We start from the raw sequence: 27,986 nt of genomic DNA on the forward strand, positions 1-27,986 counted from the left end.
AATAAATGAAAGAAATTTAAAAAATGAATACTGAAGTCTTGAAACCTGAGTACATGAGTAAATTCACTGGATTTTAAAATCATAGCTCATTTTGGTTGCCCCATATCAGGTTGAATGAAATCTTCAAGCACATCTTATTAGTATCGTTCCAAATTTCAACAAATAATACTGTAGTCATGCTAAAACCTTATTGGTATCATACATATGATTGAAATGGCTTTAGGCATTTATATCTTATTTTCCTCATGTCTTAGATCTAAGAGTATACTATTATATGGCCTCTTCGCGGGAAGGCTGAAAGCAAGTCTCTTCCACCCCTATTGAATTAAATCTGTTTAAGAACTGCTGTAAGTAACTATAAAAACTGTCACTCTAGGCTTTATAGTTAGCTCCATTTCCTTTAAAAAAAATGCTTATTATCATCTACCTTTATTTCTCATAACCCAAGTGGTATCTGACATGCAGTTTCCCTTGAAGTGGTTTCTTGTGAGGTATGTTTCCAATCTAATAGTCATAAGAGTAATCATTGGGACCATTTATTAAGCAATTTACAGATCAGTACAGTTGTCCCTCAGTGTCCAAAGGAGATTGGTTCCAGGACCCTGTGGATACCAAAATCCACAGACGCTCAAGTCCCTCATATAAAATGGTGTAGTATTTGCATATAACCTGTGCACATCCTCCTATATAATTTAAGTAATCTCTAAATTAGTTATAATACCTAATACAATGTAAATGCTATGTAAATAGTTGTAAATACAATGTAAATACTATGTAAATAGTTGCATGTGTGACAAATTCAAGTTTTGCTTTTTGAAACTTTCTGGAATATTTATTTTTTGAATATTTTCGATCTGAGGTTGGCAGGATCCACGGATATGGAACCCGCAGATGGGGAGGGCCGACTATACTAATAAACACTGTTTCACTACCTTACATTTGAAAATCCAGCTATACTCATTTGATGTAAAGTACTATTAGTGCCAGAAAATGCAAAAATGCTCAAAGACTAATGGGTCTGTAAAGAAAAAAAAAGATACTGAAGCTAGCCTTAAAGAGCTCCCACTGGTCAAATTCAGGACAATTTGAACACCATGAGAACTAACTGAATCCATCAGTTTATGGTACTGCGTCAGGACTTTTGAAAGACTCTAAGAAATATAAGGCTGAATAAGACACAACGTTTGCCATCAAGGAATGCACAGCTTAGCTTGCCCTGGAGCATCAAGGACAGTATAACAGCCACTAATTAAAATAAATGAAATTAAGTGCTGTGTTTGCTCCCATTTCTGAACTATCAAGTATTATCAGTACCAACCATATAGTCTTTATCAAATTAACTGTTCTGCTTCTTCCCATCAGACTGTAAATTCCTTGAGAGTAAGACTACACTGTACTTCCTATAGTGTCTGGCACAATATCAGAAAAAATTCCACCTGACACAGCTTAATATCCAAGTCTGACTTTACACTTCTAACTGGTTCTGTTCCTTAGCCAGTGTGATATTCTCTCTTGAGGATATTTACTTGGTCCTTAATTCTGAGTACCAGATCCAAATCCCTAGCTCTAGATTGCTTCTGTATTCTCTAAAATGGCTGCTCACCCAGAGTTTATCCTAGAAATTTCATAACAAACCCTTCTGGAGGCATGTCCTACTTCAGTCAATATTCCTAAGAGGCTTCTTTCCTTGGTATCTCATCTTTTCTACATTCTAATTTCTTTTCCTGCCTTGTTTTCTTTTAATTTAAATTGGAGTATAGTTGATTTACAATGCTGTATTAGTTTCAGGTGTACAGCAAATTGTTTTATATTTTTAATTTTTCTTTCCTAAGTGATTTCATTATCTCACCCTCTCCTACCAGACCTTTTTTTTTTTCATATTCTCATGATTCAACTCCAATTCCTTAATGAAATTACCATCATTAGAAACACATTTTTCATTAACAAATTAAAAAATCTCTTTTTACCTACAGTAGGAACAGGATACATAGATGCATGTAATTAGGTAGAAAACACTCTTTTTATGAATGTAACATAAAACTAGAAAATGGTCTAAAAGTCTTGAATAAAAGTAAGGTATCCTGTGTGGGATTATTATAGCTTTCCTTTATATGAATGTGGTATATTATTCTTTTTGGAGGCAAAGAATGAATGGAAAGACATATCCCTGGAGATTAAAAAAAAATTAATCTGGAAACAATTGCTGGAAGTTTGGTCACCAGTTAAATATCAAACTCATATATATATATATATATTCCTATATATGTATCTCTAAAAATCATATATATATGATTTTCAGATTCTTTTCCATTATAGGTTATTACAAGATATTGAATATAGTTCCCTGTGCTATACAGTAGATCCCTGTTACCTATTGTATATATAGTAATGTGTATATGTTAATTCCAAACTCCTAATTTCTCTCCCCCTTTCCCCTCTGGTAACCTAAGTTTGTTTTCTATGTCTGTGAGTCTATTTCTGTTTCGTAAATAAGTTCATTTGTATGATTTTTTAAGATTCCACATATAAGTGATATCATATATTTGTCTTTCTCTAAATAACAGACTCTTGAAACAGAATGTACTGAATAGCTGAGCTCATTTATGTCCTCGAGTAAGCTTGTATTTCTTAAATAATATGTATATATAAAATTGGGTTGGCTATTTTTACCTAATTCTAGGTTTCTAGAAATGTCAAATTTGGCTAAAAAATCTCAGTTGCCTCTGTTTTCAGAAAATCATCTAATATTTAAAAGCTAAGATTTTAGTGGCAACCACTGGAAACTGAAGCAGAATCTGAAGGGTCAAGTCCCCAGTCTCAGATCAAATAAAAGTTCAGAACCTGAAGCTGAAGGAAAAGTAAAGAATACTAAGTGAGAGTAGATTTCTACTATCTAGACACTGGGTTCTCATCTGAGAGAGGTAGTTAATTTTAATTCAATTAAACATCTATGAAACTCCTACTCTGTCTACCATGAGACAGCTAAATTGGTCGGCAGGACTGGTAGGGCAGTGGGATGTAGTAAATCAGAGGCCAGAGCTCCTAGGCAGTAGTTCCGTCTCTGCCACAAAATAGCTGTGCAACTTTGGGTAAGTCCCTTTAAGTCTTGGGTCCTCAGCTTCCTCATTTACCAAGTGAACAACTAGATAAACTTTAAGAACATGCCTGGTTTAAAAAAAACATAAATCTGAAATCTCAGCTTAAAGTCTTTTACATAGTGATATTATTCCAGACATAAAATATTGTACATTGTACAATCATTTTTTAATCTTATGACTTCAAATAAGATACGCTGCTTACCGAAGATAAAATGGAACATATAAGAGAAACAGGAGTAATAACACTCATTTAAAGACGTCATTAAGAATCAATTTTTTTATCAGTAAATGGAGGTTTTAAGATTAAAAACCAGTGCTAAACGTTTCATTCAAGGGCCTTAAAGCAATTTTCACAGGAGTACAATTATAATCTCTCATTATCTACATAGGACCTTTTTTTGGGGCAGCAGAGAAAAAGAATTTACTTGCACTGAGGCTTGTGTGAGCTCCTGCATGGTACTTCACATTGCTCTAACTAGAGAAAGAACAAGTTGAAGGAAATAATTTCTTTTATTAAGAAGCTTCTACACTGAGAAACCTAGCACTTTTCACTGTAAAAACATACATGAAGGCTTAAAATCCCACATTTTGAAAAAATTCTTAAACAATAATCTTAAAATTCAGTTATCAGGGCTTCCCTGGTGGCACAGTGGTTAAGAATCCGCCTGCCAATGCAAGGGACACGGGTTCAAGCCCTGGTCCGGGAAGATCCCACATGCCGCGGAACAACTAAGCCCGTGCGCCACAACTACTGAGCCTGCGTTCTAGAGCCCACGAGCCACAACTACTGAGCCCGTATGCCACAACTACTGAAGTCCATGCGCCTAGAGCCCATGCTCCGCAACAAGAGAAGCCACCACAATGAGAAGTCTGCACACTGCAATGAAGAGTAGCCCCTGCTCGCCGCAACTAGAGAAAGCCCGCACGCAGCAACAAAGACCCAGTGCAGCCAAAAATAAATAAATAATAAAGTAGTTGTATTTCTAAAAAAGATAATTCAATTATCAACAGCCATCAGTACAAATAGAAAACACTATTTTTGATTCTTATTTCTGCCTCCAGATACAGACTGTTTTGTTATCAAAGCTGTTCGTAAGAATGTAAATTCTATTCTAGGTTACCACTCTGTAAACTAGGTAATATACTCAGAGCTTTGCAACATTTAAAAGGAAACAAACACTGGCAGAAACAGTCAGCATAGAATAAGCATCCAGTTAAGAAAACAAAAACAAAATCATTCAGTTGGACAAAAAGAGGAAAAAATAGCTTCCAATACCTACAGAGCCAAATGACTAAGTTCTTTTCTACCTTTATTCTGGTTTTAATGCCTAGATGAAAATCAATGTTTATTGAGTCTTTAAAAAGTTTCTTCTTCTTCTTTTTTTATTTTTAAATTCAAGTTCAAGTGGTTTTTATTAACTATTTTTAAACTGAAAAATACAGGGAAGAAAAAAAGACTCAAACAGTACCAAAGGGTCATCTGTCATTTGACTCTTAAAGATCCTTATTTCAAAAATTCTAGTTTGATAATAAAATGAGTATACATATTACACATATTAAGAATGTTTAGGACATCAAAAATAAATTTTGGTAGATATTTAGTTAAATCCATAGCTCAGGTATACATAAACAGAGTTATCAGAGTTTAAAAACTTAAAGATTACATGTATAAACATTTTCTAAGCCAAACTTCAGTAAGGGCTTTGTTTAGATTTCTTTTTATTTACTCAAACTCCTAACTTCATACTTGGCTAGAAGAAAAAAAAGAAGATTCTAGTGACACACGACGACTTAACTTAAAAAACCTGCCTCCCCAACAAAGGAGACAGGAAGACAGAAGACCTTTTGGAAACCAGCACAATGTCTATCCTTAGAGAGAAAGTTGGTTCCACTTACCCAGATTGTACGTTGTTTAGAGCATCCTGTAATAGTTCTTCCTTTTTTTTTTTTTTTTGTCCTGAAATAGCTAACAGTTCTCTAATTTCTTCAAGAAGGAGGTGTTAGTAATCGTTCAGTGACAGACCATAGATCGATCCTTCTCAAGTTCTTTCATAAATCATCCACCGTTTTCTGATAAATGGTGGAAAATGATGACGAAATCTCTTTAAATAAATTCATTCTTCAGAGGGATCAGGGAAGTTTAAAAATCTAATTAAAACAACTATGCTGAAATGCTTCTTTCTTGAAAGTCTCCTTTTGGGGGGCTCCTACAGCTTCACACTTCCCAGCTCCCCTCCTATCCCACTGGTGGTTTTAGTCTCCTTTGCTGGCTCTCCTGACCTTAAAGGTCAGGAGTGCCACAAACTTGCTCCTGGACCCCCTTCTCTTTATCTACAAATGCCATTTGTATGCCAATGACTAGTAAACCTATTTTTAGCCCTGACCTCTTTTTTAGAACCTCATACTCACATATCCATTGTCTACCTGCTATTTTCATTTTAATGTTTAACAGGAATCTCAATCTTAACATAAACAAAACGAAGCTTTGGACCTTCTACCCTTCCCTAACCTCAGTAAATGGCACCAACCATTCACTCAACTATGAAGCCAAAAGTCTCTGGCGTCACTGACTGCGCTCTCATGTCTCTCATACAATCCATCTGCAAGTTCTCTGCCTCTAAAACATATCTCTAATACATCCACGTTGCTAAGATTTCCACTTCTGCCATCCTTCTATGTCACCTTTGCTCTTACCTGGACTATTTTATTTTAACAGCCTCCTAATGAGCTTCCCTATTTCCATTCTTACTTTCCTACAATCAATTCACCACATAGCAGGCAGGGCAAATCAAATCACATCACTCTTTGCTTAAAACCATTCCCACTCAACCAAGAATAAAATTCAAACGATCTATCCTGGCTTACAAAACACTGTATATGATTTGACTCTGTCTTCCTCTCTAATCTTACCTCATACCATTTTTTCCCACCCTATGCTACACTCCAGCCACATTAGTATGGTTTCTCAAAAAGTCCACTTCATTTTTGTCTAGGGTCTTTGTGCTAGTTGTTTCTTGTGCCAGGCATGATCTTTCCACTGTTTTTCGCACATCAGGAAGCTTCTTAGCATTCCTATCACAACTTATATATGTTATGTTATCAGCAAAGCCTTTCACAATCATTGCTTCATTAAAAACATTTTCATGGAGTACCTACCACATGCCAATATTGTTCTGGATGCTGGGGGGAAGGTACCCAATCTTCTTAGTAATTAGGGAAATACACATTAAAACCATAATGAGAATCCTCTTCACAGTCAAACAGTGACTAAAATTAGATAAAGATTGACAATCCTACATGCTGATGAGGATGTAGACCAATAGAAACTATCTTTACTGCTCATGGGAGTATAAATAACAGCAATGTTCTTAAAAGGCCAAAATGGAAGTAATTCAAATATTTACGAACAGAATAGATAAATCGTGGTATATTTATACAAAGAAAAGTTACACAGCAATGAGAATGAATAACCTATAGCTACATTTTAAAATAACATGGTTAAACTGCACAAACAACTTTGAGCAAAAGAAGCAAGACACAAAAGAATATATACCATAAGAAGCCATTTATATAAAATTCAAAAACTTAAAACTACTGTATTAGAAGCTGATATCCTGGTTATTTTTGAGGAGGAGGGAGTGAGGAGAGGTTGGGACAGAATATGAATGGAGCTCTGGGGTCTATTTCTTGGACCTGGATGGTGGTTACATGGGTGTGATTACTGTGATAACTTATTGAGCAACAAACTTGTCACCTGGGCACTTTTCTGTAAGTTTTACTTCTACAGAAAAGTTTTAAAAGGGTTTCTGTTCTTTAGATTGTTCAATTTTTATGATTATGAACCCATACTATTACAGAATGTTAAGGATAATAGCTGATGGACTCATATTAGAAGGTCTTCTTTATGAAAAGAGCCATGAAGAAACTGTTGTTTGGTCTTAGTATCAGGAATAGGTGTGGCTCTTCTAACCAACTGGTCTGTTTTTATCACATAGACACTGTGAAAAGTTTAAATTGACCAGGTTTCCCCCTTCTGTTGACTGCTGAAAACCTTAGAGCCAAGTTTGAGGCCCACTTATAAAAATGTATAAGATGCTTTTGTGGTATGCTATTTTGTATTGGTCTTACTCAAGGCTCCATATTATATTCCCAGTTTACCTTCTCTCACAAAAGTAGAGTTTGCTATTTTGTATCATTTGCAAACTTCCTTTATCCTATCTGGAACAAGGCAGGGTATTAGCAAATAAAAGTGCTTTAATAGTTTTTTTCTCTTTCTTTTTAAAAATATATGGTTTGGGGCTTCCCTGGTGGCGCAGTGGTTGAGAGTCTGCCTGCTAATGCAGGGGACGCGGGTTCGAGCCCTGGTCTGGGAAGATCCCACATGCCGCGGAGCAGCTGGGCCCGTGAGCCACAATTGCTGAGCCTGCGCGTCTGGAGCCTGTGCCCCGCAACGGGAGGGGCCGCGATGGAGAAAGGCCCGCGCACCGCGATGAAGAGCGGTCCCCGCACCGCGATGAAGAGTGGCCCCCGCTTGCCGCAACTGGAGAAAGCCCTCGCACGAACCGAAGACCCAATACAGACAAAAATAAATAAATTAATTAATTAAAAAGAAAATCCTTAAAAAAAAAAAAAAATATATATATATGGTTTGCTTTGGTTTTACTTCATTCTCGTTTTTTTTTTTTAATATTTCATTCCACTGGACCACCAGGGAAGTCCCTCATTCTCATTTAATGCACTGTAATCTGACTAAAAGTCCTGATCCTGAATTCCAGCTTCTGCCACTTACTGGTTATGTGACTTTGGACAAGTTATTTAGCCTTGGTGAGCCTATAATATGGGAAAAATAATTTTCACAGGATAATTGTGAAGATTAAAATAATTATCCAAAAGATCTATACCTGGTTTAGCAACAACCACATAGAAAGCTTAATAAAAATGGGGAATATTTGCTTTATATAGAAAAGCTACTAAGTGAATAGAACTAGAATTACTTAAGTGAGACTTTATCGATATAAAGCACATTAAAACTATTTTATTAAGACATAAAAATTGAGCAAAGGTGTATAATGGGGAAATATTTAATTGTAGTATAAGTGAACTATCTTCAGTCTGGAATAAATTTACCTATTCCTAGAACATCCACTGGAACACATCACCATCAAGAACAAGTGACAACATAAAATTTGTACTCCAAAAACATTTTCAAATCAGCTGTTTAGTGTGCATTTTCGCGTGAAACAATACTGTCTGTAAATGGTAGCAAGGCTTCAAGGAACCCAGAGAAGCTTAGTCAACTGATAATTTGGGTGAACCATATATGATTATACTTCTCAATATGTCAATACATAAATGAGTTCTGAGTACATTTCCTTTGGTTTCTAAATGAGATTAACTTTCTACCTCCTTCTATCTCTCTTTCCTGGCATTTAGAAAATATTCTTTGTCTTTAGTGGTCAGCAGCTGCAAGAAGACAGATCAGCATTGAAAAAGTAGATGGCTTATTCATTTCTGGAATCTACATTTTTGTTTTATGGCTCCGACTAAAATGTTCCTGATGTCCAGTCTGCCTGAAAAAATTTCATTTTTCAAAACCCAGCCCAGATGCTGTTGCCATCTTATCCCTGTATGTTTCAAAGCAGGCTATATAGCATATGGTAGTTAAGTGCACAAATGGGCTTAAAGTCATATAGTCTAACATTCTACCTCTATCACTGACTAGTGTATGACCATGGGGAGTTACTTAATACCCCAGAATCTCAGTTTTATGACAAGTAAAGCATGAATAATAATGATGCTACCTATTTCAGAGGACTGTTGTGAAGATTAAAACAAATAAAGGAAGTATAATACTTAGTACAGTGCCTGACACAGAGCAGCTGTTGAATGAATGGTAGCTACTATAATGCTATACTTTTCATTATGTATTACAATTTGTTTATTTGTACGCCTATCTCCTTTGTTAGACTGTGAGCCCCTTGAGGCTATGGATTGTGTTTCAATCTTCTTTACCTTCAGTTCTAAACCCAGTGCCTAGTATAGAGTAGGTGCTGTGATGATAGATGGGTGAAAGGGCAGGAGGTGGGAAGATGGGATAACGAAAGCACTTAAATTGGGACCTTGGGTCTTTTCTATGTCTCCCATGAGGACAGAATGTAGGGTTAAGGGGAGGATTTAACCACAGCTCCTGCCAGGTCTGGGGCAGCAAGAGTTTCCACAGTGGCTTCTGTGAAGCTCTTGGCAGGGTAAAAGGCTTCAAATTAAAAGATTGCTATGGTAGGTAGGTAATATTAGGAGCAAAATTAGGTGGTGAGGGTAGGAATCGCAGGAGTTGGGAGTCATAGAAATCACATGGATGGATGACAGTAAGCTGCAGAAAGTGAAGATAAATCTCTATTTGCAATGTTAACAGAGAGAGCCCTTGTGGCTACGTCAACTGCAGAATTTACTTATTGGATATATGCAGATTCATGTGTCAAGGAGGACAACACAGTTAAAATATTGTCACTAATTGATATTCTTAAGATTGTAAACATTGATGACATGTTTTCTAATCTAACGTCTCTGTAAGCAGCACAGAAAAGAACAGGCCAAACTGGATTAGATCCTGGCTCAACCATTTACTATTTGCATCATCTTGGGAAAAGTTACTTAATCATTGTGAGTCTGTTTCTACATCCATTCAACTGAGGATACCACCATCGTATGGGATTATTATGAAGATTAGTAGTAATAAATATGAAGTGTCTGACACAATGCTTGGCCAACAGACCAATGAATAGTATCTATTATTGTTATTTTATAGATTAACAATATATTCAGCCATTCATAAAAAATAACCTGCTTAATCCTCTTTACTATTTCATACAGCTAACTATGCTAAGTGGTCATAGCTGTTAAAACATGTACAACATTGCTGTATCTTCAGGAAGATGAATCTACAAAGTTTGTCTCACTATTTCCTTCAACACTTCAAGAAGTACAAAGATCAGCTAATAAAGTGACTATTAACAGTCACATGCTCAAATACAACATTAATACTTAAAAGTCAATTCTTATGTTGAAAGCCAAAGATTCTGGCAAATTCTAGCATACAGACAAAAGTTAAGTTGGAGCAATTAGATTGACTTCAGTTATCTTTTTTTTCCCACTGTGAAGTGCTATCACAAGAATAAAAAAACACTAGACTAAAGAAGTGACAACTTGTCTAAACTTCTCAAGAAGCTGATCCAACAAAGAGTAATTTTTATAGTAAGTTGACTACAACCAGTTATCTCAGTTTAAACGTTCACTTGTTTTCACTTATCCTTTCTTTAGTTATAAAACTTTGAACAGTTTTAACAGTTTTTAACATATATTAAAATCTGCTCAGAAAACATAATGAAAAGAAGTCTCCAACTGGAGACCTATAGTGGTTTCACATTACCTATAACAGTAAACTTAATCTCTTCTAGCCTTGAAGATTCACCATAAGCTGGTTCTATTCAATCTAACCTTATTTCCACAACTCAGTCGCATTAATTCTTTTTTTTTAAAATAAATTTATTTATTTTGTTTATTTATTTATTTTTGGCTGTGCTGGGTCTTCGTTGCAGCATGTGGGTTTTCTCTAGTTGTGACATGTGAGCGGGGGCTACTCTTCATTGCGGTGTGCGGGCTTCTCATTGCGGTGGCTTCTCTTGTTGCGGAGCATGGGCTCTAGGCGTGTGGGCTTCAGTAGTTGTGGCACGCGGGCTCAGTAGTTGTGGCTCACGGGCTCTAGAGTGCAGGCTCAGCAGTTGTGGCGCACGGGTTTAGCTGCTCCATGGCATGCGGGCTTTTCCCGGACCAGGGCTCAAACCCGTGTCCCCTGCGTTGGCAGGCGGATTCTTATCCACTGAGCCACCAGGGAAGCCCAGTTGCATTAATTCTTAATCGAATCTGGCCTCCTCTAAACTCCCAACCCCATACCCACTCTCACCTCTGTGTGCTTGTTTGGTCCCCAGCTGTACTCATTCTCCTCTCTACTATGCTTTCTAACTGGGACTTGGTTAAGCCCAGGACTCTGGCCTATTCTGAATCACCCAATTAGCATGTTATCACAAACTGTTCTAGTTTTTAATTTGCACAATCTAGCTCTTTATTTTAACAGAAGAAACTTCTACCTGTTAAGTAATTTTCTTTTCATGTTTGCATAAGATAAAAGATTGCTTTCACAAGCCACAGAAAAAACCCTACATTAAAGTTAAACCTCATGAACTATTATATTTTCTGCCATTCCTGATGAGGAGAATATCATTATTTTTAGTTAAGGTACATTCCTTACCACTAGATGTCAAAATTATAAATGGGAGATTGCTTCATTTTAGTCATAATTTCCTTTGAGAAAATCTTTGAACATAAGGAATAATTCCTAGGGTTCTCAAAAGAATAAGGGTTTCTAGAACATGCTTATTTGTGACTTGTTCTTTCATTCATGGCTATCAGATCAGAACAGATTATAAAAAATGCACACAAATAGGTAAAGATTATACATGATCCTGAATCCCTCAAATGTTATCAGAGCTGAAAATCAATATTTATAGGCATGACCTCCCAAATTTCAGGACAAATTAAATTAAACCACATCTAAGATTTATCATTTTTGTTAATGTTTTGTTTTTTCATTCAGATTTTACTTAGGTTGACTGCCTCCAGGAGGTATTACCCAAAACATTCAGACTTTCACTGAAGAGTGTTAATACCAGGAAAGGGTAATATCCAAACTTTTTCCTTTGAGGTTTAAATTAATTTAGTGAAGAAAATGAGTTTCTTTCTTAACAAATGAGGTTTATGTTACCCATTCAAATCTCATCACTGTGAATAAACATTATTGTACAAATAATTCAAGGTAAGAAACACACTTTTCCATTCATGTTTAGCCAGATATTTATCATTAAAAAAAAAAAAACCTACAGCCACATTAATAAAAAGTGTCTCTCTAATCAAACACATTATTTTAAATAATTTAAATTACCTAGTATAGTATCTAGTAAGACTATCTGAAAATTTCATGAGCTGAACCTCACAGATTCAAGGTAGTGCCAGTTTAAAAAGTATTTAGATACTAAGAAATCTGTTAACTGATATTAGGCAAGTATCCTTTTTTGCAATCTCAGTAATACCGCTTGGGAAAAAGAAGACAACAGTAAAAAAAACTTCCCTCTATCCACAACGGTAAATACCACAAATCTACTATAGAGGTAAAAAGAAAATTTTCGTTTAATTTAAGTAACTGTGACACCTAGACAAACTACCTTTTCAGATCACAATAAAAAAGTGAAATATTTGCCATACAAATATTAATTGATTGTTTCAGATCATGATTAAAGAGGTTTAAGGAAAATAAATCCTCAATATTGGAACAGAAAAATTCATGTTAAAAAGAAGGTAATCTTCCAAAATATTATTATTAATCATAATCAAAGATTCACAGAAAATATTTACCATGAAAGAGTCAGTCATAAGCAATAATAAAGTGTTGTGTCAATACAGAGGAAGGAAGAAAGAAATATGTGAAGATCAAAATTTATCACTTACCTCATGATTCAGCTCTGCTATCTGATCTTTCAGTTCCCTAATGTACTGGTTAGAATCAGACTTGTTAAGCTGTCCTTGAAGCTTTCCTTCTTCTTTCTGTTTTGTGACAATACAACAAAGCAAAATCAAGAGACAATTCTCACAGCATATACTCGAACATTTGAAGATATAGGACAGCATAAGGGCATATCCTTTAATTGGCTAAATTGTGAACAAATCTATTCTCAAACTATTTCTGTACAATAATTAATAGTAAACTATATTGAATATTTCTAAATAGTGCTTATTAATTATATTAATACAATCTATAAAATGTACCTTTTGAGAGACTCTTAGAAATCAATAATCAAATGGGTCTACTAGTGAAAAAAATTACCCTAGAATTCAAAAGCCATTTATCCAGTTATTTTGAGGGCAAATGCTTTTCTATCCATTCTATAAGAGATTCAATGCTTAGCTGAGAAGGTGGTAATCCTCCTACAGCTACACTACGAACCTGCTTTTGCTGGGGAACAGAGAAGGAAAAAAAAACAGGTTCTCCAAACCACTCTTAAAAGGGGAGGACAGGGCTTCCCTGGTGGTGCAGTGGTTGAGAATCCGCCTGCCAGTGCAGGGGACACGGGTTCGAGCCCTGGTCTGGGAAGATCCCGCATGCCGTGGAGCGGCTAGGCCCGTGAGCCACAACTACTGAGCCTGCACGTCTGGAGCGTGTGCCCCGCAGCAAGAGAGGCCACGACGGTGAGAGGCCCGTGCACTGCGATGAAGAGTGGCCCCCGCTTGCCGCAACTAGAGAAGGCCCTCGCACGGAAACGAGGACCCAACACAGCCAAAAATGGATAAATAAATAAATTAATTAATTTAAAAAAAAAAAAAAAAAGGGGGAGGACAGCTCTGAATCTCTTCTGTTTAATTAGCTCAGGAATGTGATTAAAAGGTGCTCCAATCCTAAGAACTAGTTCTAGAATCATGCTGGGATCATTTGCCAGGGAAGTAGACTAGGAAGGGGAGGAGCTGCCTTTTTCTTATACCACCTGAAAACAAATGTGAACTTTGAAGGTAAAGAGCTTATTAAAGAGTGAAAACAGGAGTTTTAAAGGCTTATTAAAGAGTGTTTTTGTTATCTCCAGATTATTTGTTTAGGAAGTTGATGCTTAAAATGTTAAGAAGCTCTGATGCAGAGACATCTACTGAAACTACTCATGCCAGAAAAGTACCAATTCACTTTCAATAGTCATCACTCAGTTTCCTTCCATGGAGACAACCACTGTTGACAGTTTTTTTAGTGTAGTCTTTCCATGGTATTTTGTACATATATAATCAAACACACATGTATACACACATATTTTTACTCATACTATCGACACTATACAAGCTGTTCTACACTTGCTATTATCTCTCAAGAATACAACTTGAAGATCATTCAACATCAGTATACATAGAGCAGAAAGATAATACATTTTGATTTGAGAGAGCTCTGAAGTTCCTGTAAAAGTTATCTTAGTGGTATCTAAATATTTATCGGTTTTTTAAAAGTAGGTTTTAAAAGGTGCCTTAGGTTCTGTACAATTACCTTGCGTGTAATGGGTTGTAGTGAAGAGCATTTTCCAATGTGGAAAATGTTTCTTTCCACTCACAGTAAGAAGGGACCTTGGACATTATCCGGTTTGGACCTTTGACTGCAGCCAAATCCAGCCTCTCCTTTTCTTCTACACACCTTCCCCTAACATCCTTGGCAGAAAGAAGAACTAGACAGAGCTGCTCCGGCAACAGAATGGGTAGCTCCTCTGCAGAGTCAGGGCACCATGCCAACAGGATTGCTCTTCTGTGTTAAACTATCTTTGCCACCTTGATTTCATTCTTATGTACCCTTAGCGTGTTCTGCAAATCCTTTCATCAAGTTATTCCTATACGTACCTTTTTTTATTTTATTTTTTTCTTTTGGCAACCTGCCTTAAAAACCTTTTACTGGAATTTGGTCTGCTGAAGCAGTTTGATGTAACTAATGTTTGTATAGATGTAAAAGAACAACTACTGTTTCTACAGGCTTTAAAACTTTTCTTATACATTTAAACACATGAATATCACAAATAATCATCTAAGCAAAGAACTTAACAATTACTATATTCCAAATATGCAGGGCTTCTTAAATATATACAAAAGACACCTTATGGTTTTTAGCCACATTCCCATATTTAAGAAAAAATTTTTTTTGAAAATTTAGTTAGAAATATTAGTATGATGGCCAGAGAAATGATAGCAGAACCAATAGAACAGCAGGGATACCAAGTCAGGATCCTAATCAAACCATCTCTGAAGCCTTCCTTACCTGTTTTTTCAGGTATATGAACCAATAAAGTCTCTTTATTATTTAAACCAGTTCCAATATGGATTTGTCACTTGCAACCAAAAAAAAAAAATAAAAGCTAATATATCTTGAGCACTTTATTAAACCTTCACAATTGAGGTTCCCCACAGGAATTAAGCCCTAATGCCTAAAGCATCATTGTATGTAATGATTTAACTTACCTCCTATACATCTAAAATGGTACCAGCTATGTACCATCCTTAGAAGAATTGAGAAAACAGTTACTCAATTTTCTGTAGGACTTAATTCTCTTGTGGAGCTGGGGTGGAGAAAGACTGGGGCTTACAATGAGCTAGGAATTGTTCTAAGCCCTTTATATGTAATCATCACAACAACCCTGTGTAATAGGTATTATTTTTATTCATATTTCCTAGATAAGGAAACTTAAATGAAAGACTGAGTGAACTGGCTGCCTAAGAGTCACAGCAACAGTTGACACATTTTTCACCTTAAATTTACAGCACTATGAACATGAGAAATAATGAAACAGAAGAGAATATATGGAAATCTATGCAAAGGATCACACAAATTAGCTTTCTTGGATTTGTTACAAAAATCTTTACGTATTTATTTCAGCCTCTGCTGATTTAAACGGTAATTGCAATATCAAAAGAGTTAAAGATAAAATGCTATAGCAGGGACTTCCCTGGTGGCGCAGTGGTTGAGAATCTGCCTGCCAATGCAGGGAACACAGGTTTGATCCCTGGTCTGGGAAGATCCCACATGCCACGGAGCAACTAAGCCAGTGCGCCACAACTACTGCACCTGCGCTCTAGGGCCCACGTGCCGCAACTACTGAGCTCGCGTGCTGCAATTACTGAAGCCTGTGCACCTAGAGCCCATGCTCCACAACAAGAGAAGCCCGCGCACCGCAAGGAAGTACTCTTCCCCGCTGCCCACAACTAGAGAAAGCCTGCGCGCAGCAACAAAGACCCAATGCAGCCAAAAAAAACCCAAAAAGCTATAGCAACTTGCATTTATGGCCCTAAGCTAATGACCCATATTATCAATTTACAGTTGTCCAATACCACTTACATCTACTTATACCTGCATCTTATTTTTAATCACTCCACTTTTTAAATGAAATATTTCAAAGGCACAGAATAAGAACAAAAGAGTATTAATAATAAAGACTAATGAACTCACCACCCAAATTCAGCCTGTTTCATAACCATCTCATTCTAAGATTTTCCTTGGCTCTAGACTTCCTCCGCCTTAGTCCTGTATATCTCAAAGATCGAAAGGATGATATCAAGCAGAAGGGATTAAGTAGTGAGTGCATGAGAGAAGGAAGAGAAGGAATAATGTAGGAAAAAAATTTTTGGAGGGAGACTATTCATTGACGTAAATAAAATAAATGAAGCCGTTATTCTTATAGAATGTACTTTCTAAATCCCATATGTGACATGAGAAACGGCAGCAGAAATTTAGTAAGTAAATATACTTCCAAAGCAGGGTAATTTGATAAGAATTACTCATTTTAATTTATGTGTTCAGCTATCCTTTTTGATGGCTTTAAATTTTAGTCTAATTTTACTATCATGTCATATTAATTCCCTTGAAATGGTTGATTAAATGGAAAGTGCAATCCACTACTAGGGAGAAATCCTTCTGAATGAAATAAGCTAAATGTTTATGGTTTGGAATCAGACTTGGAGAAAGGTGATTTTAAATCAGGTCCCCAATAAAGGCAAAGGTCTTGAGGATTTTGAACACTGCATAGCAATATCATCATGTGGGATAACATAAAATTTTCAGGGCAAATAAAATGACAAAGCCCAAGGTAAGCTCTAGTATTGTAAGAAAGAAACTCAAGAACGCAGAAATGCTTTAGGTCTGAATGGCTGTAGAATGACCAGTAACAATAATTAATACCATTTCTTCCCTACAGGAAAACTTGCATGAAAAAAATGCTTGGCAAGATAGAAATCATTAAATCTGTTTTACAGAAAGCAATCAAGGGACTTCCCTGGTGGTGCAGTGGTTAAGAATACAGCTGCCAATGCAGGGGACATGGGTTCGATCCCTGATCTGGGAAGATCCCAGATGCCGCAGAGCAACTAAGCCCGTGTGCCACACTACTGAGCCTGCGCTCTAGAGCCTGTGAGCCACAACTACTGAAGACCGCACACCTAGAGCCTGTGCTGCGCAACAAGAGAAGCCACCGCGAGGAGCCCACACACCGCAACGAAGAGTAGCCCCCGCTCGCCACAACTAGAGATAGCCCATGCGCAGCAATGAAGACCCAACGCAGCCAAAAATAAATAAATAAAATAAATTAAAAAAAAAATTTTTTTAAAGCGATCAAGTGACTCCAAAGATTTGTTTCTTCCAAAGGTGGGTGGGTCTTTGTAGGGTTTTGGCTAAAAAGTTTGTTATAGCACTTCGATTTCTTTGGAGGAAAGGTAGTGTTTAATGAAAAACAGGGCAGTTAAGAAATTTTACCATAAAAAATGGAATGCTTTTAACTTAAAAAAAAGACTCCTGAAAGATCTTGTGAAAATCAAAGAAGCCCTCTTAGATTTTATGACTAAAAAAAGTGTTCTTCGAATTTCTATTAACTGCAGAAAAAAGCAGAATTTCAAAGAGAAACACTTTATATGTTTGATCAAATCTAATTGCATGTAGTTGTTCTTTTTAGATTTAAATACAAAGGTTACTATTGGGTCTTTTTTTTTTTTGCAAAACTTTTACAAATAAAAAGATTCTGATGCCCATCAAACCACTGTTTCTGTGGACAGACAGACAGATACCCCAATAAACAACCTATAAGGCACACTGGCTAAACTGAAGAAAGAGGAAGGGTGATTAAGCAACTCCAGGCTCTAGCAGTGACCCCAGGAGAAAACAATCACCATCCTGGCACACTTGTCACACATTAGTAGAACACCAGTGTGACAGACACAACAGCTGGAAAGCTCTGCTTGGGGCATTTTGATTCAATAGTCTGCTTTAAGGGAATATAGCTGATATTTCAAAAATAGAAGTAAAAAATGAGAGATGTCCTAAATGTTATTTAATAAATTGAAATGTATAAAAGTGACCTTTAATCTAAAAGTCTGTGATTTTTATGTTCTACAAATAGGGTCTCATTTAAATATGTTAATATAAAGCCTTTTAAGGATCCTTTTTAAATGTAAAAACTGAATAACTGTATATTTCCAACACCAAAAAATACAACTATTATATTCTAATAAGTCGATATCAATTTAACTTCACTTCTGAGGCAGTTCATTCAATTTTCTAATGTTTAAGGTTTTTTTGCAAGTATTTTTACAGTTTTCTATTTTCAAGCAATGTCCACATGGTTCTTTCTGATAAGCAGGTGGGAAAATGTCAGCTACGCTAATAAATTTACCAGGAACCTGCATTTTCTTGAGGTTTTCTTTTGGTCCAGCTGATAACAAAAACAGATTGCCAGTTAACTGGTTTCCTAAGCAAAACTAATAAGGTAAGTAACAAACTTAAAGAGATCCAACATATAAACAATTTTGGCAATTGTCAGTAATTTCAGTGAACAGACCTTAAATACATTATCTTTTTTCACACAGCAAAAGAAACTATATCAAGAGAGCATAAAGTAACTTTATGAAAGTTTTAAATGCATATTTCACTCTTAGATCTATCTTTGAATGATTATTTTAGGAATTACCATTATGAAGTCTAAAATAATCTAATTCATATTAAGGCCTTAAGCCACTGAGCTTTATGTATGAGCCTCTTAGTCAAAAGGTCATTAATAACTCTAGTTAATAATATGCAAGCTTAAGTGACTGGGGTAAAGTATGACAACTTTAACTTACTCTGACATGCATCAAAAATATAAGTGAGCTAGAATGGTGGATGGGTAGGTATCTGATAAAGCAACATTTAAAACAAATATATCAAAATATTAGTTTTAGAATGGAGGTGGTGAGTTTATGATGTTCACTATACAATTCTTTCAACTTCTGTATGTTTGAAATTATTCATAATAAAATACGGGGAGGAAGAGTCATCGATAAAAAGCAATTAATTTCCTCTCCCTCCCCAGCCTGCTAAAAAGTAAGCACTTGGTCCACACTGTTCTTCATTTACATATGTGAAAAGACACATATCTACCAAAGGTTACTTAATGTTTCTTCATTTAAAAATCCATGTTTTGCTCTAGAATGGATACTATTTTCTTCACATTTTACTGAAAACTTAAGAAACTAAAAAGCAATATGATTAAATCATACAATTAGTACTTCATTAAGACAGAATATAATTTTGGAGCAGGCTAAATTATAGTTCATCTCTATAATATTTTGTAGTAGATTTTATGGTTGTTACCTCAACATCCATTCTCTCTCCCTCATTATGTAGTGGTGATAGAATTGGAATTATCCTGATCCTTACTTAACTCCACAGGTATGCCCTGATTGGTGGGGTTTAACTCAAACAAGATGATCACATCTATTTTGCACAGTGATTGGTTCAGGGGTTTCTCAAAGTGTGACACTCAAAACTTTTGCTGGAAAGTATGGGGTACAGTTTCTTATTCTGGATATTACGATATGTGGGTATAAAGCTCACCTGTAAGCCATTTTAACACAATAAGGAAAACCTCCTGAAGATAAAAATGACAAGGAGGACTGAGCCTTAAGAATCATGGTTAAATACAACAAAATGGAGCTCAAACCAAACTTCCTGAAGCACACCCTACTTCTGGACTTTTCAGGCATGTAAGCCAATAAATCGCCTTTATCATTTAAGCCATATTATTTATGCCATTAACAAATCCAGAATTGGGTTGCCTGCAATAAAAACATCCTACCTAATAAATATTTGAAAAAATATGGCTAAGTAAATAAACACCATGATATAAACAACATAATCTATGAAATGCTTAAAACAATGATTCCTAATGATGATTATGGAAAAAAAAATCACTTTGGGAGTTTTGTAAACATGTAGATTAAGAGAACCAATTTCTGACCTACTGAATTCTAAATGTCTGGGAATGGAGCTTGAAAATCAGTATACTTTGAAAGCTAAACAAGTGGTGATTCCGACATAACCAGCGTGACATAAACTACACTTGAAACGCACTGGTTTGAACCATCTTTGAAAATTAACTATTTTTTTTAAACACAAATTCAAGATTCTATTTATATGCCAATTATAAAATGCTTCTTACCCTATTTCTTAAAAATCTCTAATATTTTATGAGCTGACACTCATTATAGAATTTACTTAGTATAATTTTACATATAAAAAAAGAGACGTTTTTTCAACTACCACAATGGTGAATGTGGTAAATGACCAAGACTGATAAACTTATCTACAAATAGTCTCTACATTTCCAGAGCAAATATATTTAAAAACAAAAATAGAGGAAAACTGTCAAGGGTTCTTTAATTTCTTTCAATTCTGCTATCAGTTTCACTTCACTTTATTTCTGTGATAGTTTCAGCTGGTCAGTTCCCTGTCTGCAGAGGTTGGTTCAATTTTGAACTCAAATCCCTGTCTTGGTTAACCTAGCTCTCAAACAGAAAATATGATTTAAAGTTTGGTAATGCATGATGAGGAACTAAATAAAATGTTTAGGATCTGAGAAAATTCCACACATATGACCCCTATGACTGAAAACTAATTGTTCTAAAGAATGAAGAAAAACCAAAGATTTGGAGACCAACAAAATAATTCTTTTAAAACTTAAAGTACCAATATTATGAGGCGATATGGCAATAAATAAGGGAAATATGGAGCCCAATTCTCTAAACTTTTTTTTATCAGGTAACAGATTGTTATAGCCCCAAAGCTATGTTCTTTAATATAACACATATAAATGTGTCTAGAGGAATATTTTACTTAGAGCAGTGATTCTGGTGTTCAACTACCTAGACTGTTGATTAACGACCTTCGGCATATACCTTCACCTGTTTTTGTCCCTGCAACCTTTGGGAGCTCTAATCACAGAAAGGATGAGGTAGAGATGGACTGTGCTCAGGATGTGTAAAATATTCTGTTACCTGAATATTTTCAATCTGTTGATTGAAAAATCATAAATGCTGTGGTCAGCAGGAAATAAGAGAATTATGTATTTGTGTTAAGTCACAGCAGAAATTTTAATTAGAAATACCTTCACCTACGTCTACTGTACTCCAACATACTATTTAAAAAGGTTGAACAGTTAAGTATGGTAATGCATATCAAGCTAAAAGATTGAAGCGAAAACATGAAATGTTTACTGTATAGCTCTAAGCAGCATGTTTTTGCGTGTTATGTTGCAGCAAAACTGAGATAAATACGTTAAGTTGCTTTGAACAAGTGTTTAAGAGAAAAGTGTGGTTTAGCAGTGGACAACATTAAAAAGTATTGTGGCAGTGAGAAAAGAGGAGGCAGGGGCCCTGGTTTGTTTAAATTCATGAATTAGCCTCATTTTAAAAGAGAAATTGTAATAGGCATGCCTAAGAGTCCATTCTTGTTTATTTGTTTCTTTATCTATGTTTTTAAGGCTGGTTATAACTTACCCCTATCCTGCCACAGGAAGGACACTTCCTTAGACAGGAAGATAGCAGATTTTAAAAAGCTGTGTTTCAAGCCATAGGCTTTTTAATGCTCTATACAACCAGATAATTTGCTTAGAGGGTTTTGGTTTTGTTTTTGTTTTTTTTTTAAAGAATTTAACCAGTTAACACCTACTTAATATACTAGATGTGTAGATGAAGGTAGTAGAAAGCACCCTGTATGAAATATAAAAGCATCTAGTCTATCATTAACATCTTGCAAAATTTTTCTCTAGCTTTTTAATTTTTAAAATTTTCAAATCTACAGAAGAGCTGAAATAATAGTACAATACCCATATACCCCTTAGTTATAGTCACCAATTACTATTTTGCCACATTTGCTTTTGTTTTTCCTACTTGTGTATTTTCTGAAACATTTGAATGTAAATTGCAGATATGACATTTCACTACTATATATTTCAGCATGCATCTCCTAAGAGTAAGTAACCAAATGTCCTTACAACACCTAAATTAATAGTAATTTCACAGCATCATTAAACATGTACTTCCTATTCAAACTTTCCTAAAAGGGCCCAAAATGTTTTATTATTATCCACAATTGAACCAAGGTTCATGGTTACATTTGGTTATTATATCTCTTTAGCCTTTTTAAATCTAAAGTAGTACTTTTGCCTTTTTTTTTTCATGATATCGTTGATATTTTAAGAGTCAAAGCTGAAATAGAAAAATTTCCCATTCGAACGAAAACAAGTAGTTTTTATTCCTTTTTTTCAAATCAAACAGGTAACAGAGTAAAACTAATATAATGTATATTTAATGGTTGGTTGGGTCAAGGGAGTAAATATAGAAGACATGGGCAAAGAAATTTAAATATCTGAAGCCAAAGACTCAGAATATTTATAGGAATACAGCATTTTATATATTACTCTTGTAAATATTTATTCTATTATTTATATGTATTTGGTAAAAGATACACATAAATATTAGCCGTTATGATTTTTTGCCTTTTATTAATAGGTTAACGTGTTTAACATTTCACTCCTATGAGGTCCAAAGAACTCTCTATATTTAACATCACTTTAAACACACAAAACCCTTTCAGCCTGTCATTTGTCTCTTTGTAAAAATATTCTATAAAGTAGGTAGATGACTTTAAATGCTGGGAAAAGCATAGTGTTCATCACAAAGAAATCTCTAAGAAAGAGAAGACTTGTCATAAAAGAAAGCATGGAACAACCACTCATTAAGCTTTATCTTGCTCACTGAGAGAGTGCTCACAGCTGGAAAACTGTGTAACTGAAGAAAATGTGATTCACCTTCTGGAGAGGTGGAACTGTCATATTTTAATACCCTTATATTCCATGTCATGGGGATTATCATCTCAGTGAAAGATTTATCTCTATTTTTGTTTCTTGGTTTTGTTTTTTGTTTCTAATACCACAAACTTAAACTCCAAATAGGTACTCTTGTGCACTGTAAAGCAGCTTCTGTCTCACTTTTTCCTTAAGAGGAAAGGATATATGGTAATGTAACCCATTTACTAAGGATAAACACTGTTATGCCAGGCTGAGTTAACACCTGACAAACCCTTTTGGGGAGTACTGTCTTGGGAAACCAAGACTTTTGAAGAATTAGTTACAAAAAGCCTTTCTAGATCTATGCAAACATCATTTCATCGCTTTGTCATTCTACCACCCATCACTTTTATTTCTCTAGACTGTCTTCTCCCAGCTTGATGACGATTACGATCTAGGCCTGTTATTTCCATCCTCTGGATTCTTATCACCACTTCTTTCTCTTAGCCAGATTTTCTCCAGACTGACAGACTAATAATAAGCCCTCTCTTTTGGCCTGGTGCTTTACCTGATTATTGTCCTCACAGGTGGTTTGATCTAAGCACAGCCTGGCCTCAACAACACTAGAAGATTAGACAGACTAGTGGCTTACCTGTCAAGGATCACGTGGCTAGCCAGGGATAGAAACCAGATTTCATTCCTAGTGCCTTAATTGTAAGACAAATCACAGCAGGATATGTGCTAGAATTATTTTTCCAAAATTGGTGTTGCTTACGTTACTCATTTATCTTTTTCTGGACCCTCTGTACAGAGTGTTAGTAAGCCAAAGTTGGGAAGTTCAGTCCTCAGCTGTCAAAATTTCTCATGTACCTTCCTTAGCATCAGATGACCATATACATGGCTCTTGTATATTCACCTCATGGATAAAATATGCTTTTTTCTGTGGCCTGTTTAAAGGATCCATGCAGAGCTGATTTTGCCAAAAAGCATCTTTATCAACTTATTAGACTATTAGAGTATTAGAACTTGATAGGGGGACTTCCCTGGAGGTCCAGTGGTTAAGAATTCGCCTTCCACTGCAGGGAGTACAGGTTGGGGAACTAAGATCCCGCATGCTGTGCAGCTCAGCGAAAACAAAACAAAACAAAACAAAACAAAAGATAAATCAAAGACAGCCCATGTAAAGATAATATCAATAATACTTTATAAATTTCAAATTAGTAACTCATCCTATAAAATTAATTTCCTTCCTCAACAATTTCAATGAGTTGGTCTGGCCTGGCTGTGATTAATACAGTAGAAAAAAGTAGGAAAAATATTTTAATTGAAAAAAAAAACATAAAGAGAATAACAATCATTTCTATTCACACTCCTCAGAATTGATCAATGTTAACATCTTGGAATACATGCAGCCAGATTTTTTTTTTTAAGAAAAATAATTGTTTCTGTAAAATTATATATGTTTGCCTTAAGCAACTTGGGCAGTGCTAAAAATACAAAAATGAAAATTAAACATTAAATATTAGCTAAAATTAATAGGAAAAGAAAGTACAGTGAATGCCAAGTGTTTCTTCAATATAAGAGAGGTAATTTCCTTTTTTAAAAAAAAAACCTCTAAATTTAAGAGATAACAAAAAAACATTAAGATGTTAGAAGTCTGCATTTTTATTACATGCTTTAAATGTATGTGTTATTGATTGACTATCTTGCTGGGATATGAGTACATTTATACCTGCTTTCATATCCCCTCTCCCTCCACTTCCAGATTTTTGTTAGCTATGTTATTTTTACACTGTCAAAGTTTATTTTAAAAAAAAAACTCTCTCGGGCTTCCCTGGTGGCGCAGTGGTTGGGAGTCTGCCTGCCGGTGCGGGGAACGCGGGTTCGGGCCCTGGTCTGGGAGGATCCCACATGCCGCGGAGCAACTGGGCCCGTGAGCCACAATTACTGAGCCTGCGCGTCTGGAGCCTAAGCTCCGCAACAAGAGAGGCCACGATAGTGAGAGGCCCGCGCACCGCGATGAAGAATGGCCCCCACTTCCCGCAACTGGAGAAAGCCCTCGCACAGAAACGAAGACCCAACACAGCCATAAATAAATAAATAAATAAATAAAATATTAAAAAAAAAAAACAAAACTCTCTCACTTGTAATCATTATTCCCATATTTGTTTAGTATTAGTTCTGTATTTAAACAGATTCAACATTTACCACCCATCTTTTCAAATAGTGCCCACATTTCACAGTTCTTTATTTTGACTTGTTTTAAGCTGGATTTCACTATCCAGTAATTTTTTCAAGATTATGAGAGTAGTATCCTAGCAATCTTTTCACACTGGAAAATGACAAACCTATTTCTTCAAAATATCTGGATGACACATTGTTTGGCTATAATATTTTTGGGTCAGCCAAACTCAAAATGTTGTCGACTAGTACTAAGATAACTTTCTGTGGTGATGGAAATGTTCTCCATCTACACTGTCTAATATGTTAGCTAGTAGCTACTGTGCAAAATGAGGCTATGACCACATTGGCTGGCTAGTGGCTATCATATTGGAGAGTGCAGCATAGCCATTGCTCTGTTGATTTCTGGCATTGAATATGCTGTGAGAAATCTGGAGGACAAGTCTTAATCTTCCCATACAACTTTGTAGGTAATTTGCTCTAAGTGTTTAAGGAGCATTCTGTGTCAAATTTTCCTAGAACACAAGGTTTTCTTTTAATTTGCATCTTTGAATCTTCATTAATTTCAAGGACCTCTTCTTGCTTATTTTTGAATATATCTTCTTTCTATTTGTTGTGGGATACCAATTATTCTTAGTGTTAGATTATCTGTCTGTCATCCATAAGCATTAGCTAATATACTTGTTTTTCATTCTTAACCTCTATATTCATTGTGATTATTATCTCAAGCTTTTCTTCTATGCCAATATTCCAATTTTCAGCATTGTCCATTGAATAGGCTATTCTTTTGTGGTTTCTGCAATGGTGTATTGGGCTTCAATTTATTCCCTTAGTGGTACAATCCCCTCCTTCTTACCTCAGTGTACTTTTTAATTATCTTATCTTTTGATTTCTTAATTTTACTAAATTCATGGTTAGTTGTTTTATAGTATGAAGTAATTGTAATTCCTCTCTTATCCTTGAATTACCTTTCTTCTTGGTTGGGATGTTTCTGAATAGTATTTCTTTCTCTTTTCTCTGCTATAATAATAGAAACCAAGTTGTTGTGCCATTTCTTCTCATCATGCTCATGGCTAGGTGACTGTCCAGATATTCTAAATGCTCTAATGATATGAGTTACTTATTAACTCTCTTTCCATCATATTTAAAATCTATTTTCTGTGCCCTCCAAGCTCAAGTTTGTTCCCATTTTTCTATGGGCTGAGGGATAGCATGGGGAAAAGAAGAACCTGGCTAAACAGGGGCACTGTTTATTCTTCTGAGATTCTGTTAGCTATTTTGTATTACCTAATTGGGGGGATACATGCCAAAACCCGGGTTTTAGGATTCAGATCATTTCCCAAATACAGTGTGTTGTCCCAGGGCCTTCACTTTAATTAACATTCAGATGTTCACTTTCTAATCTCCTTCACTGGGTTGTTCCTTCTAGAAGTTTCTACAACTTCTCAGTCAGACATACTCATTTTCCTTCTCTCCACATTTGGGATATGACTGAATCTTCCGGGGGTTTTGCTGACTTACCTATATATACAGTGTGGTGACATAGGAGAGGGAGATAGTTGAGGTTAGAAGCCAAGCCCTGCTAGGCCTCTCTGCTCTTAAATAGTTTATTTCTTTCCTTAGCTGTCACTTTTAAAGTTTATTGCATTAGGCTAAGATCCTTTTCCTCTCAGGCTGCTTTTAGTGGGAAAGTATTTGCCTTTAAAAAAAAAAATTTACTATTTTGTTAGACGGTTGAGGTAGGAAATTATGGGATCGGTTTCAGTCCACCTCTGGGGCAGCATTTAAACAAATGAATCTTTACACCTGAAATTTATGTAATATTGTACATCAACTATACTTCAATAAAAAAAAGGTACTTTGAACCTACCTGTTCTTATGGCATAATAATATTAAATTCTCATGTACATGGCTGCCGCCTAAGATTCATTCAACAATTATTTTTTGATAACCTGTTACATGCCAGGCACAAGGCATACAGCAGTATGTAAGACAAACCAGGTTCTAATATATTACATGTGGGTGTGAGTTGATTTTTAAAGTGAAGGTAATTTCAGACACTAATAAGAGCTACAAATAGTATGAAACACAATGATGAAATAGAGTTACGGCATTAGGGTCCTACTTTACAAAGGTGGTCAGTGAAAATCTCTATGAGTTGGTGACTTTTAACTTCAGATATAAATGATGAGAAGGAACCAGCCATGGGAAGATCGAGGAGCATAGCATTCCAAATGCAGGGAAGAGCAAGAGCAAAAGCTTGTAGGAATGAATGAGCTTTTGGTTCTAGAAACAAAAATAAAGTTGGTGTTGCTAGAGCATGACGTGAAGGGGAGTGTGGTTTACGATGCAGTCAGAGAAGTAGGCAAGAGCCAGACAACTCAAAGACTTTAAGGCCAGAGAAGGAGGGTGGCATTTTTGCTAGGTTGACCAAGTTTTCTGCATTGCTGTTTTCCAATAATTATTTGGAAGCGCTCATTCTTATGTCCATTCTAGCAATGGTTACCTCAAGTTATTTTAATGTATGTACATTAAAAAATTATAATGGTAATCATATAAATTCATATGGTATAAAAACTGTGAAGTTTCCCTTTCTCTTTTGCACCAAGCCCTTTACGCTCCCCAGAGGGAGCTTTGATAGGTATCACAGCAGACATCCCAATCTACTTAAACACACACACACACACACACACACACGTACTTTTTAACATACACAAATGGAATTATCACTACATTCTATATTTTTTCTCATTATTATGTCTTGCAGATCTTTCTTTATTCTTTCTTAAAGATACAGACTTTTCCAAATATGGATCTACTATGGTTTAACCATTCTCCTAATAATGAGTAGTTATCCACGTTTTTAAATAATAATGTTAGATTTATGCATCCATCTTAAGAAGTTACATAAAGAACACACACCAAAGCTAAAATAGACAAAAGGAAATAATAAAAGAACAGGAATAAAACGGGAAAAAAAGTTGCTTATTGTTTA

At 35.6% G+C, this 27,986-nt stretch overlaps 1 protein-coding gene across 8 annotated transcripts in view; it reads right to left on the minus strand.

Annotated features, from left to right (window-relative positions):
• The window catches only part of EVI5 (ecotropic viral integration site 5), a 231,103-nt gene that overhangs the window by 19,005 nt on the left and 184,112 nt on the right, over positions 1 to 27,986 (minus strand). For all 8 annotated transcript variants that reach the window (XM_007169596.2, XM_057554966.1, XM_007169594.3 and 5 more), the window contains one exon: positions 12,657 to 12,752. In XM_007169596.2, coding sequence (XP_007169658.1) covers positions 12,657 to 12,752 — 96 coding nt within the window. The remainder of the gene's footprint in view (positions 1 to 12,656; positions 12,753 to 27,986) is intronic.

This window comes from Balaenoptera acutorostrata, chromosome 1, assembly GCF_949987535.1.
Source record: "Balaenoptera acutorostrata chromosome 1, mBalAcu1.1, whole genome shotgun sequence".
Taxonomy (NCBI): domain Eukaryota; kingdom Metazoa; phylum Chordata; class Mammalia; order Artiodactyla; family Balaenopteridae; genus Balaenoptera; species Balaenoptera acutorostrata.